The sequence below is a fragment of the Pseudorca crassidens genome, chromosome 18 (assembly GCF_039906515.1).
Source record: "Pseudorca crassidens isolate mPseCra1 chromosome 18, mPseCra1.hap1, whole genome shotgun sequence".
In the NCBI taxonomy this organism is placed as follows: Eukaryota; Metazoa; Chordata; class Mammalia; order Artiodactyla; family Delphinidae; genus Pseudorca; species Pseudorca crassidens.
In genome coordinates this window covers 12,683,711-12,700,901 of record NC_090313.1, presented here as the reverse complement: position 1 = coordinate 12,700,901, position 17,191 = coordinate 12,683,711, and the positions used below count along the sequence as shown (strand labels likewise).

At 46.7% G+C, this 17,191-nt stretch overlaps 1 protein-coding gene across 3 annotated transcripts in view; it reads right to left on the bottom strand.

The window, feature by feature from the left end:
• The window catches only part of STK24 (serine/threonine kinase 24), a 108,611-nt gene extending 95,599 nt beyond the window's left edge, over positions 1 to 13,012 (bottom strand). For 2 of the 3 annotated variants that reach the window (XM_067713494.1, XM_067713496.1), the window contains exons 1-2: positions 12,995 to 13,012; positions 7,593 to 7,649 (exon numbers count right to left, since the gene is read on the bottom strand). In XM_067713494.1, the coding sequence (XP_067569595.1) occupies positions 7,593 to 7,649; positions 12,995 to 12,997 (60 nt within the window). In that variant the 5' untranslated portion in view covers positions 12,998 to 13,012. Of the gene's footprint in view, positions 1 to 6,324; positions 6,749 to 7,592; positions 7,650 to 12,994 lie in introns of those variants that run through there. The other variant, XM_067713495.1, reaches the window with a different exon arrangement.
• Between the last annotated feature and the right edge of the window lie 4,179 nt (positions 13,013 to 17,191).

The following is a 17,191-nucleotide window of genomic DNA, read 5'->3' as shown; positions in this document are numbered from 1 at the left end:
TAAGGAGACCTCCCAGAGTACCCCCTCCCCCTTTGCCCTGTGAGAACACAGCCAGAAGCAGGCCCTCAAAAGACTCAAAATCTGCCAGAGCCTTGATCTTGGGCTTTCAAGCCTCCAAAATTGTGAGAAATGTTTGTTGTTTAAGCCACTCAGTCTACAGCCTTTTGTAACAGCAGCCCAAACAGACTAAGACAATTACATTTCCAAAAAAATAAATAAATAAACTTCCAAACAAGATTTGAAAAGTAATCCTGGTTTACTCATGGCTGGCTGGGCTTAGTGTTTCCACAGTCACGTTAATGTACACACGAATCTAACTGAAGTCACCAACGTAAGTGCACTGGGCACAGGGAGGGGAGGGACACGGGAGCGAAGGAAGCAAGGACACGATAACTAAATCCTCATCTTCAGGGTCCAAAGTCTACTGACAATGCCTGAAACTAGGGAAAAAAGAAACAGCGATTTTTAAATGCTCTTTGTGAACAAAGAAGTAACAACAACAACTGACAGCAAAGGGGATGGAAGGGGCTGCCTTCGGAGGGGGTGAGGGGAGGAAATGGACGCCAACGGCAAGGAACTGCTCTCTCCCAACAACCCTCACCACGTGCATAACTTTTCAAATAAAAACTAAACAAAAGTCCTAAGTAATTAATAGAAGACAAAGGATGTGGACCTCCACGGTCCTTTCAAATCTTAGGGCCAGAAAGTCTTTTTAAAAACAGGAAGAGACTTGGCGGGAAGATAAACACAGGGTACGTATTTGGTAAGCATTAATGTAAAACTCCAAAAGTTCCCACAATGTATTCAGATACCAAGAGGGCTCCTTCTATTGACCAAGACCCTCCTCAACATATAACGGAAGGTCTGTAAGTGGACAGTGCCATCCCCAGGGGGGCTGCACACCAAGGGCCTTTGTAACACACAACCGGGATGCTTTATGCCTTGTCGCAAGCAAAGGTACACCTCATCTTATTTTCCCTCCTCTAAATCTTGGAAACCAGGGAGCCATTTAGGATTAGGAAACGCGGCATCCCCCCAGGAGCCAGGTGCTGTAAGAGCTCTAGTTTTTCTCTTTCTCAAAGCATTGAGCTCTGAGAGTTTGAAAAGTATTGCACTGCAAAAAACGGGACTTACGGCAGGGAAACGACCAGTCGGATGACAGTGCTTGACTCTGAGTGGTAATAGAGGGGTAAGAGTCCACTTCTATTTCCTGCGCTCGTACCCGCCGCAAGATTCCATTAATGATAACAATGCTGAGCCCAAGCACCAAAAAAAGCCACAGCACGACTGGGTTGGGTGTGGTCCACTTCCTGTAGGTATGGAGTTTCCCAGCAGGCAATTCTGAATCACAGGGAGAAATCACCCGAAAAGAGAGCAACGCGGCCCGAAGATCCTCAGGCTCCTGGACCCTGGCCTCAGTGTGGCTGTAAAGTACACTAGGAAGAAGCAACAACTACCAACAGGCTCATTTCTTCAGAAACGCCTCACACTGCATCTCGTACCAAAGTCCTAGAAAAACTGTTCAACTCAAAAGCTGTGTCAAGTCGCATCAAATAAGTAAACTCGGCTCCACACACCAGAAGAGTTAACTCAAAGATGACCACAAAAATGACAGAAAGGAACAAGAAAGCAACGGTGCCACTTGCCCGTAACTACCCTCCGCCGGGACACGGTGCTGCGTTAGCTGCCTAGAAAAGTCTAATCTGACCAATTTCTACTTGAAGGTCACTGGTTGTACGCGAAATACTATCAAGAACATTCCCTGATACGGGATTAGAACCAAAATGTCCTGGACTCCTCCAAGGTGTTTTCTATTTTAATCTTCTGACGACCCTCCCCCTCCCAAACTGACTTTAAGCAAAACAAATTCTTAACACTGTTAAATTTTGGTGATAGAGAAGAGGGAATATGAAGTCTTGAAATGCGTATTAAAAAAAAAACACCTTAAATATAGGCTACTAACAATAACAGAGAATGTGTCTTCATTTTCCTTACAGCATAGAGCATGGGAAAAGGTCAAAAGCAAGGGGCGTGAAGGAGACTAATAAGGACTATAAAATGTTGGCTAAGAGTTCACATTACAAGGTTTGAGGCAACCTTGCTGAAAGGTCCACCTGCGCTGCAGGTGGACACGAGACCCTCCCACCATTTCAGCCTCCTCCTCTCGCCATCCTGGGGGCCTCTCGCCCAGAGAGCCACCGCCGCCTTCCCAGCAGCAGCCAGCGCTCCCAGCATCCTTCCACCTTGGCCCACCACGTGCCCGGAGGAAGCAGCGTCCGGACAGTGCGCCACCCTAGGCGGCGGGGAACGCAGGCCCCCTCCCCGGCTGCCGCCCCTCCAGCTCCAGGGCCCCGGCTGGGCGCCGCGAGTCCGCCCTCGCACCCCGCGCCCTGCTCTCTGCGCACCCCTCCCCGGCTCATCTGAACCTTCTCGGGGAGAGCACCCCAGTCGGCCCTCGCTAGGCTGCTGACCTCCTGAGCACCGGCCAGGAGGAGGGTCTCACCTACACCTGCCGCGGCTGCTGGGGAAATGCGCAAGGACGCGGCTCCTCGCCCAGTCCAACGCTGCACCACCACCTCACAAATACCCTGAAGGTCCACACCCGCGGAGGAAAAAGTACCAGAGCTCTTCAGGCAAGATTAAATGCAGCTGTCCTTCTGTTTGTCTTCTCCTCCCAGATTTCCAGAGCGCACAGGTTTCCCCAGGGTAAGGAAGAGCACTGGAGAAAAGTTCCCAACTCACCCAAATTGGCCATTAAACGTCTCTCTCTCTCCCCACACAGAGGGGCATTCTCAGCAAAAGGTCTCTCCAAGCAGCCAGAGAAACGCAAAGATGATGTTAATAAAGTAGAGACTTTACGTTTTCCAGCTGTTCCTGTAAACGGTCTGTACTTTCAAATATGAGAATATCTTACATGCATGACATCCTCAAAACATGCTAAACTAACTCAGGTCCTGTCATACATGTTACATATCAAATTAGTGTAATTCAGTCAGCTGTGAAATCAATTTAGTTTTGCAGCAGCTCTTTTTTTTTCTTCTTAATAAAATGCATCACACAACAGTACATCACAAGTAGTGAGGATTAGGGCTGTCTTCGGAAACGTTAACTTTCAGGTCTTGATGTAAAATATATTTCTTACACAGGTCACGGTCCAGAAAAGGTTTCAAGTGACTGATAAAATTCCGTTATAGAAACTTACAAACCAAAATCTAATTCTTTTTAAATTACAACTTATGCAACTAAAAGCTGATGGATGCTGCTGCCTCCAGCTGAAGCTGAATTAAATCGAGAGAAGCAACAAATGTTCAGTGAAGGACAGGGAGTGGTTAAATCCACAACTCAGCCGAATTTCTTTATGTCTATTCGTAGTTATTACATTCAGTTCATGATTTCTATTTTTTTCCCCCATGCTAATATGAAACTGGGTGGGAGGTTTAAAAAAAAAAGAGGAAAGGCCCCTGGCAGCCTTCATGAAAAGGTTATTAAACAGGATCACTCATAACTCACTCAGATTTACAGTCATCAACCCTCACCGAGCACCCGGCACAACAGTGTTCAATAACGGTTGCTGATTGAACAAATAAAATACCGTATTTTAATTTCTTCAGCAAACCCAAGTTGGAATGAAATAAGCATTACTGTTTGCTAGAGTAATAATAAAGCAATAACACAGCATGGTGAGTAAGAGAATGGGTCTTGAGGGCAGGAAAGACCTGGTTTCCAATCACAACTTTGCCACATAAGGCACTATCTCACCTTGGTCAGTTCAGTCTCTGCTGGTTTCCACGTCTAGAAAATGGCATACATTACACCTATGCCTCAAGCAGTACCAATAAGAATCAAGAGGCATAAAAGTGATTTGCAAGACAATGAAAATGATGTTTTCACTGAAATTATGCTGTCATTCAGGTTTATTTTTTAAGCATCTTTGCCTAGGCTGCCTGAATTCACTCTGCTGTCTTTCTGAAATTTTTAAGCCAACCTCTTACGAACCCTCATCAGGAGATGAGAGACGAAAAAAGGGAGGTTATGGGATGTATCGGTACACAGCACAGGAGGGTTAGTACTTCTTTCCTCCTGTTTTAGCCTGGAGAGCAGTCGGAGGCAGGTGTGCCTTTAATTTAATCCTCAACAACAACTCTGAGGAAGGCCTCCCTGGGCAGCAACAGCTGCTGATTCAAAGTAGGAAATAAATGTGCTGGTTGTTTTTCTTTGGGAGTGGAAGGGAGAGGGAAGGAATGTTCTTCCCCAAATGGCACACTAAAAACAATCATCATACAGTGTGTAGATGCACTTAAATACAGGGATGACTCTGTCAGAAGCCACCTTCGCGACCCTAAAACTGTAACGGCTGAAAATTTGGTTGTTTCAACCCAACAAAAATTTATCAGCCTTTCCACTGAGAAAGCAAAATAAAAACAGTTCCCTTGTAACACTACCTAGGAAATACATTTGGGAGGCCCAATTATTAAAAGAAATGTACCTTCTTTTCCCACGATTTAAGAATTCCGGCCCACACTCTTGAAGAAAAAAATTAAAAGGGGAGGACAAAAGGAGTGTTGAGACTAGACACCACCTGGTGACCATCTGATACTGACTTCAGGGCACCAGCCAGCGAGGCTTTAAGTACCTTTTTAAACTGATTCGCTTTCCACAAAAGCTGAATACCTCCATGGTAAGCTCTAAGTGAGGCAAGTGCGCTAGATTACAACCTGATTAACAGCATAAGAGTCTGTCTAAAGAAAGTACCCAGCAAATGTATTTTTTAATCATTACAAGAGGCCCTTCTTGCTCTACTGGTCAGAAATAATTTTTTACCCAGTTCACCCTGCCTTCCTGTCTCTAAATTCAAACCAAAGCAGGAATTTTTAGGAAATACCAAGAAACCACATCTGATTTTTACCTAGCGGTCAGCAGAAGCTTAGGTTTTAAATGCGTGTTGAGTTTAACAGCTCTTTACGTGAGATTCAAGGACAGTTTTCTTCAAGCACCGTCAAATTATTAATGTTAACTGTTACAACATTTTTTTTTAAAGAGGTTACAATTCTGGTAACTCTGTGTTCTTATTTTTCTAGATATCAAACCTGAACAATGAAATCGAGTTTTCTTTTTCAGATTTAGAGGGAGAGAAAGAGAGAAATGCTCTCTCTTTAAGGAGGGGGCAGATTCCCGGCTCCTATGGAGTCCAGGTCCGAATACTGCATTTCTCAGCCCTCAAGAGTGAGGGGGGGGAGAAAATGAGCCCGTAGAACGCTGTAAAATAAATAGTCCACTGGGATACTTGTGTTTGTTTTCTTAAAGCTCTTCTGCTCCCTTACTCGGCTAACCCGGGAGAGCCAAACTTTAAAGACATTCCCTAGCTGTACCGTCAGATTTTAATCCCAAACATTTTGCCCCCATTTACGCGCTTACAAACATTACAAATTAGCCAAGAAGGGCAGTGGTTTTATCTTTCAAAGGGCTAAAAACAGTCCCCGATGGCGAAAAACCTTAAAGCATCCGTGTAAATTTGAAATTCAACTTCTCCCCCTTTACCCCACTCCAAAAAAAGTCACTGGGAGGCCAAGAGGCCACAAAGTGGCAACGGAGAGGATTTCTGGGAAGGAACTCAGCTGGATCCAATCAAGACTCCAAGCCAAAGCCCTGAGTCCCGGGATCCACACTCGAGTGCACGCTGTGCCATCGATTCCTTCTTCCAGAAGGGTTGAAGGCTCGCACTTTCCCCTCCATCTGCACCGGGAGGAAACGCGCGGAACAGACGCGCTGGAAGTGGAGCTAGCGGTGGCACCTTCCTCCACCCCGCCCTGCCTCCTCCTCTGCCCTCCGGGCCCGGGACTAGCCGTGGCGCGACCGAGGCCCTCCCCGCCCCTCAACTTTACCGCCCCCTCGCCGAGGGGAACCCGGGCCTTCACCGCCCCCCGCCCGCGCCGGGGCCCTGAGAGCGAGCCGGGCCTCCGAGGGCATTTCTCCACATCACTTCTCCCCGGGAATGGGCCGGCGCGGGGCCTGCGGCTCGGGAGGCCCCGGGGGAGAGGGAAGCGAGGAGGGCGCAGCGGCCGGCAGCCCCACATCCCCCCGCTCGACCGCCGCGACTCCCGGCCGGCGAGGGCCGCCTCCGGGCCGCGGCCCCCAGGCCCCTGCACACACGCACCCGTGTCCGCTGGGCAGGGCACCCCGGGCGCTGCCAGCACGACGCGGGAGGCCGGCGCGACCCCGGAAGGTGCAGCGTGGTGGGGGGGCCGTGTTTACACCGCCAAGTTCCCCGCTTCCGCCCCGGCCCGCGCATCCCTCCCTCCCCTCGGCGGCCCGGTCCCTGCCTACCTGCATGCCGGGCAGGCCCGACTGCACCGGGGAGTGAGCCATGGCGGTCAGGACGGCCACTTCCTGGGACGGGACGGCCGGGCCGCGGCGATCCGCGCGGGCGACGAGGCCCGCGGGCCGCGCGCAGCCCTCGGGCGGCGGGGCCGGCCGGAGCCCGAGGCCACCCCAGCCCCCGCGGGTCCCGGGCCGGGCGGCGGGCTCAGGGGCGAGCGGAGGGCCTCGTCTCCATGCACCGCACTGGGGAGGGGTTGCCAGGAGCGCGGGGTCTCCCCGCGAGCTGCCGCCGCTGCTGCTGCTACTGCTGCTGCTGCTTGGCTGGAACCTGGCGGCCTGGGCCCGAGCGCTGGCCGCCTGGAGCCGGAGTGGACGGGCACAGCCGGCCGAGCCCGCGAGCGCCGAGCCCGGAGCGCGCCCCGCCCCGGCCCGGCCCGGCCCCCGCGCCCGCCCCCGCGGCCCGGCCGGGGACCCCGCCCCGCGCTTCCGGGAGGGGGAGGAGGCTCGCGGCCGCCCGGCGCCCTAGGCCGCAGCCGCCTGCGCCGCCGCCTGCGCCGCAGCCTGCCGGAGCGGGTGGAGGTCCGCGCGTCTCCGGCGGGCTGCACCGCCTCGCAGCCGCCGGGGCGGGGCGGAGCGGAGCGGGGAGGTGGACGCGCGGACGGGTGCGGGGAGGGGGCCTCAGTTGATGCGACCCCCCGGCCAGTGGAGCGCGGGGACCGGTCCGAGCCGGGGGTGGGCCACGTGCCCATCCCGCCCCCCAAGTACGGGCCGGTCGGGCGCCCAGCGGGTCTGGGCGGTGAGGGCGCTGTGAGTACCAGGTCTTACTCTACCACCTCTCTCCTGCCCTTCACGCCAGCCCACCCCTCTCCGCCTGGCCCCGGGGCAGCGGGCTCCAGGCGACCTTCCAGAGGGCAGAGCCTCGGGCGGGGGGACCTCGGGAGGGAGAGTGCCCAGCGGAGCCTCAGCCAGTGGCCGGTTCAAAACTACCGGGGCGGAGCTTCTTCGGTGTCTGGGTGAAGTTTCCAGCCAACCCAAGGAGGAAAGCCGGAGGGGAGAGGCCGAGAGCTGTTAATTCCCGGTGCTTTGGCTACTGGAAAACACCCCGCTTGGAATGCTAGGAGCTGTAAACTTAGCTAAAAAGCGAGGGGGGTTGAACCCCACCATCTCTGGGCTCCGGACCAAGGCGGGGGCGTCCACCAGCGAGAAGGGAAAATGGGTGAGGGAGGGGCAAGGAGGAAGGGAAGACAATGGAAGGAAACCGTGTCTAGACTTACCCCTGGCCCTCTCCCGCTCTTTCGGCTGCCTCCACCTTTTAGCCACCTCTCCTCCAACTGCAGAGGAAAGAAATAAGAAGGAATGAGTCAGTGCTGCCTCCAGAAAGTAGTATTTTATTTACAACGACAAACAGTGGCAGCCACTGAAGTGATCTGCTTCCCAGGTTGCTAGGACCCCGGCATCTCATTCATGCCCATGAATGCCCTCATTGCACCATGGCTGGGCGAGTTTGGACGTACAAAAATGAGCCCCTGAGAGTTCACAGACTATTGGAAAAACCTAAAAAGTCCTCCACCGAAGTAAGGAGTGTTTATTCTATGAAGTGTCACTGTATTCAGAGTGCCCTCGTGTGCTCTGGATCAGACAAGGAGCGAGGTGCTAAAACGCAATCCCTGCTTTCCCTTTGGAAATATGCATGTTTTTCCGCGGCATCCTCCAGGACACTTTCAGATACCTTCATGGTTGTCACTGGTGCACTGTCTTCACTGAGTCCTGAAGCCCTGCCACCCCCAAGTACTATGAAGAGAATATGGCAGATACAAAGTTAAAGAAAGCATGAACCCTGATCCTTAAGAGCTCACCAGCTTGTGTAAATTTTGTGTACCAAAAAAATGTGTACATAAAGAGATGGATGGCAAAACAGGCAAGAGCATGAATATTAAAAGTTCATCATCTTCAACCCAGGAATTTTACTTACAATAACATATCGTAAGGAAACAACCGAGAAGTACAGGAGAATGGATAAAAAAAGATGGGATGCGGTGATATTTATGGTCATGGGAAAACTGGGAACAGATTAAAAGTCTGACAGAGATTGTTACTTAAATGATAATATATTCATACAGTCATTTAAAATGATGTACTTCAATATTTAGTAACATGGAAAAATATTTTCATTATATATTGTTAAGGAAATGGAGGGTACAAAGCAGTATGTATAGTCTGATCTCAAGCTACTTCATATGTATGAAGTTATATTTAAATATATATCAAATACATATATATAATTTTATGTGTAAATAAATAGAGAAAAACCTGGAACTATCTGTATATACACCAAGACTTAACAGTGTCTATCTCGAATTAAAGATGATTTTTTTAAATCAGTAGTCATCCAATAGAGACCATCATGCTAAGAGGTCTCTCCTTAGCGTCAGCCGTCAGGCCAATAACATGGCAGCAAGATGAGGAAGAAACAGGACAAGTGGACAGAAATGTCTGGGCACTGATCTAAGGCAGTACCATAGGAAACTCAAAGAACCCTTGGGCCCACTTTGCAGTAGGCTAATTTCCAATGAAGGAGCCACGGGGGGCATTGAACCATAATAATCTGGGCATAAAAAGTATTCAGAATCCCATTTTGTATCCAGAGGCTAGTAGGGCTAAGAACACGTAGGTTACCATGGGATGGGATTTATCTGGACACAGTGACTTGCATTCATTAGCTGGTCCGTTTCCCTATACCCTGTTTATCTCCTCACCACAACTAAACTTTATTTCCTCCTTTGACCATATTTATACAATTGAGCAGCATTCTCCTTGAAAGAAAAAAGAGAAAACAGGAGTTACTGGCTCTGCTCAGTCATAAGCAGACGGTACCCAGTATGGCCCTGACAGTAGCCCTCTCCCTTTGTTTTAGCAGAGCAGAGATGATTGACAGGGCCTGAGCTAATGATGAGATCCTGCCCAATTGTTCATTACATTCATTCAGATAGTAACACATTTTTTGAATGCCAATTTATGTCAGACATCTACTTCAGCGCTGGGCATATAAACAACCCGAGCCTCACGTGCCTCATCCCACCCTGGGTGACATGGTCTCCCAGAATCCTAATTTCAGAATCTTACAATACCAATTGCTTAAAATTAGAGCCACGCTAGCCATGATTTCCACTAAGGAAAGAAGAGGATTATCCTCTCATCCTCTTCCTCTTGGCACTTTCCCTCCACTCTCAATGACAATTACAACAGATCATACACTACTATAATTTGAGAAGGAGAGATTTTGAGGGTCTCCATAGAGATTATGCATTTCCTGGTCTCCATGGAGATGCTCTAACCCATGGAATTATTTTCATCCTCTGACCCTCTTTGTCTTTTGTGTTGACTTAAAGACACGAATTGGGCAATGCATTGTGCTCTCACATATACTCGGGACCACAGAGGACGTTTGCATACCCCTCCAAATATAGAGCCCTTGTGTTTGACTTCCCCTAAGCCAGCTCATAGTCTCAGCAGAGCTCGAAAAGCTCAGCCGAAAACAAGAATTCAACAATCAGTCCCTTCACTTCTCCTTCTGAGTTGAAAAGATAAACACCCCCAAATGCCACTTCATAAAGAACAGCTAGACAAGTAGCACATTAGCAATTTAAATGTACAGATTAAAGAAAGGGACTTCCATTGGTGAACTTTAAAGAGAAATATGAGTAGCTTGGATAAGTAACTAACAGAAGGCTTAACAAATTTCTACACATGTTAAGCAGGTGAAGACACAAAAGAGGAAGACAGATAATTAAGACCAGCATAAAGAAGCATGTCTGGTCACAGTTGGATGACGTGACAGCGAGAAAATATATCTAAAGCCCTAGGAAAAGATCCAGCTACCATTGAAGAATGGTGCAAATGACGTATCATTCTGTGGGTGCGGGGCTCAGAGGGCAAGCCCTCACAGCAGTATCACTCTAAGTCAATCTGCCTTTGTTTCCTAGGGATGCCATTACGAAGTACCAAGGACTAGGTGACTTAAACGACAAAAATTTATTTCCTCACAGTCTTTTGGAAGCTAGAAGTCCAAGATCGAGGTGTCAGCAGGATGGGTTTCTTCTGAGGCCTCTCTCCTTGGCTTGTGGCTGGCCATTTTCTCCCTGTGTCCTCACATGGTCTTCCCTATGTGTCTGTGTATGTCTGTGTGTCTGTGTCCTGTTCTCTCCTTATAAGAACGCTCATCATATTTGATTAGGGTTCACCCTAATGACTTCAATGTTAATTACCTCTTTAAAGACTATCTCCAAATACAGTCACATTCTAAGATACTTCAGATCAAGATTTTAACATATGAATGGGGTCAGGGGACAGGATTCAGCCCATAACACACCCTTCTCACTGTAAATGCATTTCTGGTCACCCACTTTAACTGGCTCCTCCAGGCTTAGCTCCATGAACAAGAATTTCCTTTTTCTTCTCCCAAGGCCTTTCTACACACTTCGCATTTCACATTTCTGCTCAGAAGCATTGCTTCATATTTCCTTGGGCGTAGTCCCTTAACTTGATCCTGCATAGAAACCAGAGCACTCATCTCCAATCACTGGACAGCTGAGAGCAGAGCTAGGTGTTTGCTTGGTAAAATATTTCTAATGAGAAGAAATCATCTGGAATACCTGGCAATACCTACCAGAAAAAAAAGTTCAGTAGATTTTGCAGGGAGTTCATTAAAAGTAGTAAGCACTCATTTAAGCCAAAAGGTTGTGCTTTAATAAGGTCTGTTTTTCTTTTTAGTGCCTCCTTCACCCGTGAGTATCACTGTACCTGGAGGTACAGTTCACCAGGAGGGTTGGAGTCTGAGCCCACAGCAGACGAGGGGACTTCCTGTTGTGTGTTCCTGGCGTGACAGTTCTAGGGGCTCACAACAGGGGGGCTTAGTCTCTCCAGAAGGACTCACTGGAACAGCCTCACTAGAAAAATTCTCATGTGCAATTTTGCCTGGCAGAGAGCCAGATAACAGAGCTCGTCACCCTCTGAATAGTGGCCGCTTGACCCCGCCAATCAGCTTATAGAGGCTTCCGTATACAAAGACTCCTCAAGCGCTGTGTGTGTGTGTATTTCCCTCTCTCCCAAGGCTGGGTTTGCTTTCAGAGTATTCAGAAAGGGCATAAATGAAATCATCCCCAGAAGGGTGATGTCATTCATCCTACAGTCACGGAACTGCAGCACCAGTTCTTAAAAGCCCTTGGCCCTGTTTTCTGACACAGAAGATAAATTGTAGAAAATGATTTTAATTTTCACTTCAAGCAGATCTAGGGAATTCTGTGCTTAAGGAACATTGGATAACCACACAAAGACAAAATGTGCCTATGAGTTGCAGGCAGTGGTTGCGGGCCTTAGTTCCGAAATGCACAGAACCAAGTATACTTGGAATCCTCATGAAAATACTGGCCTTGCACTACCCTGTCATCAAGACTTTGCCGGCAAAAGGATAAGCATGTAGTCCCATACCTTGATTTTCCAGCCCAGATATATTTGCTTTCCTAAGAAGCTATGTTAGTGATACTATTAGTCAGAGATCCTTGAATAACAAGTGACAAAAATCTAGCTCAAACCTCCATAGCAAAAAGGGGAAATTTTAGCTCAGTGACGGAAATCCAAGCTTGGCTAAGTCAGGCATGGATAAGTCCAGGAGGGTGGGTTCAATGATAAAATCAGAGCTCTGTCTTTCTATGTGTCACTCCTGCTAACCTCTGCATGGCTTCATCCGCATATGAGTCCTCTCTGTGTGATGACAAGAGTCACTCTATATAGTCTTTGCAACCCCAGAAAGAGTGACTTTCTCTTACCCAGTGTCCCTAGGCCACATCTAGTGGAGGAACACAAATTAGTGCATGTGCACGTTTATTCTTGTGACCAGAGGACAAGGAGGGAGTTGAGGAAGATGGCGGAAGAGTAAGATGCGGAGATCTTCCTCCCCACAGAGGACAAGGAGACACAGAGATGGAAGAGTCCAATCCCCAAAGCATGCAACATGGAAGGGGCAGTTTCCCAACGGAAAAAAGACTCCTGGCCTGATACATTCCAGCCCCTGACTGACCAGCATAGGCATGTACGCTGACATATACACACATACATACACTTGTGCGCACACACACATTCTCTTTTTCCATACATATAATTTCTTCTGTACTGCCCCCCAACGTGATACAGCCAACCTATGCGTATCCATCCATGTACTTACCTCTTCCCCAAAGCAGTTCAGCCCAAGTACCGTCTAGTTAGCCCATCCATTTCCTAGTCCAGACACTCTGGAGAATATGTATTCCTCTTTGTCAAGTCTAGATGTGGCTTTTCACAGCCCAGCTACATCTAAATGTTAAATCTATATCTAAATGTTAAGTTTTAAAAATAGAACTACCATATGACCCAGCAATTGCACTCCTGGGTATATATCCAAAAAAACCAAAAACACTCATTTGAAAAGACACTTGCACCCCAATGTTCATAGCAGCATATTTACAGTAGCCAAGACATAGCAACAACCTACGTGTCCATCAACAGAAGAACGGATAAAGAAGATGTGGTGTGTGTGTGTTTATATACATATATATGTATATCCACGTACACACACACACACACACACACACACACACACAATGGAGTACTAGTCAGTCATAGAAAAAGAACGAAATTTTACCATTCACAGCAACATGGATGGACTTGGAGGGCATCATGTTCAGTGAAATAAGTCAGCCAGAAAAAGATAAATACTGTATGATGTCACATATGTGGAATCTAAAAAATACAAGAAACTAGTGAATATAACATGTAAGAAGCACACTCACAGATACAGAGAACATACTAGTGGTTACCTTTTCATTCCATTTTCTGGCCTTTTTGTACCAACAGCCTCCTAAGTGTTGGGTGGTGGCACATCAGTAAGGCAGCTGTCCATGCCCGAAGGTACTAGCCTCTGGGCAGTGCCAAGGCACCCAGAGCCCCAGACCAGGGGGCTCTGGTGAGAAGCACCCTCTTCTGTCCAGACCAGTGTGCCATGCCTACTGAGTCCAAAGTCTACACGTGATCCAGGTCCTAAATCATAAGAGGTGACAACTCAGCCAGATTCAGATCAGAATCCAGGGACAGAGGACAGTTTCAAGGCACGGGTTGGGGGGAACTGTACCCTAAATAAAATGGCACTGAGCAGACAAGAGTCCTATGCCCGCTGGGGCGGGGGGATTGGAGGTTTGCTCTGTACAGCCGCTTAATCTAGTAGCGGGGAAATCTCTTACTAAGTTCAGACCCTTCTTACAAAGGTATATGGATCAGTGGTTGGCAGACTTTTCCTGTAAAGGGCCGAATGGTCGATATTGTAGGTTTGTGGACCATACGACCTTGGTCACAGTTACTTAGTTCCACTGTTGTGTCAGCCGAGCAGCACGGATAATATGCATACAACCTAGGATGAATGTGTTCAGGGAAATGTTTACAAACGCAGCTGGCAGGCCAGATTTGTCCCCAGGGCCGTGGTCTGTTGAGCCCTGATCTGGATGAGTGACCTCGGTGAGTTGGGTGAGTGGTCAGACCACTGAATGGAGTTCAAGCAGTACAAGTTCAGGGAAGTACAGGAAGAAGGAAGAGGAAACTATAGCTACACCGCATGGCTAGATAGAGTTGAGACCAAGGAGCTATCCTGGACTACGTATTTTAAATAAGTCCATAATACTCGATTGTAGTTAAAGATAAAGGCAGGGTCCAAAATACATATATAACTGGTGAGAACACGAGGAGGCCAATTTCCATATGGAGGATTCAGGCCTTCTGGGAACATTATCAGTAAACCTTCATAATCAAAAGAGAGTCATAGAGTATCTGTGAAGAATCATGAGGTCAGAAGTAAGGTCAGGGTCCAAGTTTAGTTTCTTTCTCTTGTAATCCCAAGAGTGTTCCTGGTACGGGAAAGTAGATGAATCATATAATAAATACTTATTTGTGTCAGACACAGGTGACTTTAGAAATTAAAATTCCATGATTTAGAAAGTGCTTAAGAATATAAGGAAACTGGCATTTACACACTGCTGGTGGAAGTGTAAACTGGTTTGATTTTCCTAGAGGGATTTTTAGTAATATAACAAAAACCTTAAAATAGTCATACTTTAAAATTTTTATTTCAAATAAAATATTTTATTTCAAGATGTTATAATTAGGGAATAATTACAACTACTTAGGAACGTGTACATGAAGATGTGCATCCTACTGCTGTTTATAATAGGGAAAAAATAGAAACAGTTGACGTGTCCAATTATGAGAGTTTGTCTAAAAAATCATGATTTACCTTAGAATGGTATACATTCTATGTAGTGATTTTAAGCTATTGTGTAAATTAACACTGACATGTTTACTAAAGCTATACATGGTTCACATAAGGATAAGTGAGAAAAGTAAGTTATAGGAATGGAGGTGTGACATAACCATTTTTCATTAGAATATAAGTAGAATTCTGCTCCTGGCAATGGCTCACTAGGTTATTTCAGAACAATCAGCCATTAAGAATGACTAGAAAAGCTAGACAAATTAATTACTAGATGAATTAATAAAGAAGACAAAAATCCCATGTGTTGGAAATTATCAGAGAACTAGCAAGGCAATTTGTAGGGCCAAGATCCAGAGGAAAGAGGAGCCAAGAGAGGTGAACCTGGCATCTGGAGCTGCTTTTCTTCTTGAGGCAATGGCTAATTTGGAAGAGACAATTTAGTGGCAAAAGAGCAAAACAGAGGTTTGGCACTTACACAGGGCCAGGAGGGCAAAGTTTAGATTTCAGTGCCCTCTTAGGAAGCGAAATTCTGGCAACAATCCAGACTTTTTTTTTTTTTTTTTGCGGTACGCGGGCCTCTCACTGTTGTGGCCTCTCCCGTTGCGGAGCACAGGCTCCGGACGCGCAGGCTCAGCGGCCATGGCTCACGGGCCCAGCCACTCCACGGCATGTGGGATCTTCCCGGACCGAGGCACGAACTCGTGTCCCCCGCATCGGCAGGCAGACTCTCAACCACCGCACCACCAGGGAAGCCCCAATCCAGACTTTTGATTGGGACCACAGAAGCACTACCTCCTAAGAATAAGGGTGAATCAGAAATAGCCTAAATCTCACAAGGATTAAGCCTAGCTTCAAATCAGCTCAGTAAATTAGCCTAAGATGTTCTGTCCTAGCCTTGCTCCGTGCCAGAAGTAAACATAAATCCTTTCTGAGGTAGATACCATCATTTAGAGTCTCAAACCATCTCTACATTTCTTTCATAAACAACGTATGGCCCTCAATAAAAAAAAATAACCAGGTATAGTGAAATAGAACTTATAGAATATAACTAGGCATACAAGAAGGCAAGACTTGACAGAAAACCAAGAGAAGAAATATACCAAAAAAATACTCATAGGAGCTATCTCAGTGATCAGAATGAACATTAAAATAAATATAACTAATATTGTCAAGAAATTAAATGAAAAGATGGAGAATTTTCTAGAAAACTGGAAGCTATAAAAAATAAATCAAGTAAAAAATTCTAGAAATAAAAAATATAATTGACATTTTTTTTAATTGGTGGGTTTAAAAGCTGATTAGAGGGGACTTCCCTGTTGGCACAGTGGATAAGATTCCACACTCTCAATGCAAGGGGCCCGGGTTCAATACCTGGTCAGGGAACTAGATCCCACATGCATGCCGCAACTAAGAGTTTGCATGCCACAACTAAGGAGCCCACCTGCCACATAAAATAAAAGAAAGAAAAAGAAAAAAAAATACTGACCAGTTTTTTTGGGGGGGGGTTGTTTTTGTTTTTAATTGAGTTATAATTGATGTATAAACAACCGGTTTTATTTATTAAAATTCTTCTGATCCCAAGATAAAAGAAAATGAGATTTAGATTTGGCTTAAGAATATCCTGGAACTAAAAGTAGTTAAATAGAGAAAATGATGGATTCTTCTCTCTGGGTGGCCTTTCAAAATAGAGTAAGTGTTAAGTGTGGTCTTCCCGAGGGCATGGCTGCAGACCAGAACACCTCTTAAGATTCATTTTGCATCTATGATCCTACAGTTTTCCATATAAGGAGGGAGATACATTCAAGGAACTTCTTTCATAGTGAGTTTACTTTGCACATAGTGGGCTGGTGGCTGGGAATAATATATGTAATCATGTCTTCAGGGCCTCACAGTCTATGCAGGTCATATAATTATAGATGAAATGTGATAGAGTAAATGCCATTCACTCCTCCATTAACAACTGTGAACTGTACATGCATAGGTCAGACTCTGAATAAGAGACTGGGCTATTGCAGTAAACAAAACGAAATGTATGCTCTCATGGAGTTCACATTCTAGTAAACAATTATATAACACATCAAGTGGTGATAAGTGCAGTGAAGGAAAAACAAAGCAGAGTAAGGATAAGGAATGATGGTGGAGCTCATGGTACAGAGCATCTAATTTTACATGGGCTAGATGCACAAGGAAGGCCTCTGTGTTTGAGGACACTTGGACAGACGCCTGGATGAAGTGAGGGAGTAAGTGGTCCATGTGGCTTTTGAGCAGTCCCGGAAGAGGGAGCGTGCTTGGACCATGCCTGAAGTAGCAAGGCCAGTGTGGCAGAAGCAGGATGAGTAGGCAAGAGAGAATGTAAGTGATGAAGTAGCTTGGAGCTGGTCACGTAGGGACTTGTGGTCCATGATGAGGACTTTCGAATTTGTCTTTGTGAAATGGAGAGTTTGGAACAGAGGCATGATAGGATCTGACTTAAGTTTTAAATGAGTTTCTCTGGCTTCTGAGTGGAGAATTGATGGTGAAAAGGCAATTGTGGACAAGACCATGAGAAGACTCTTGCTATTCTCTCAGCAGGACATGATA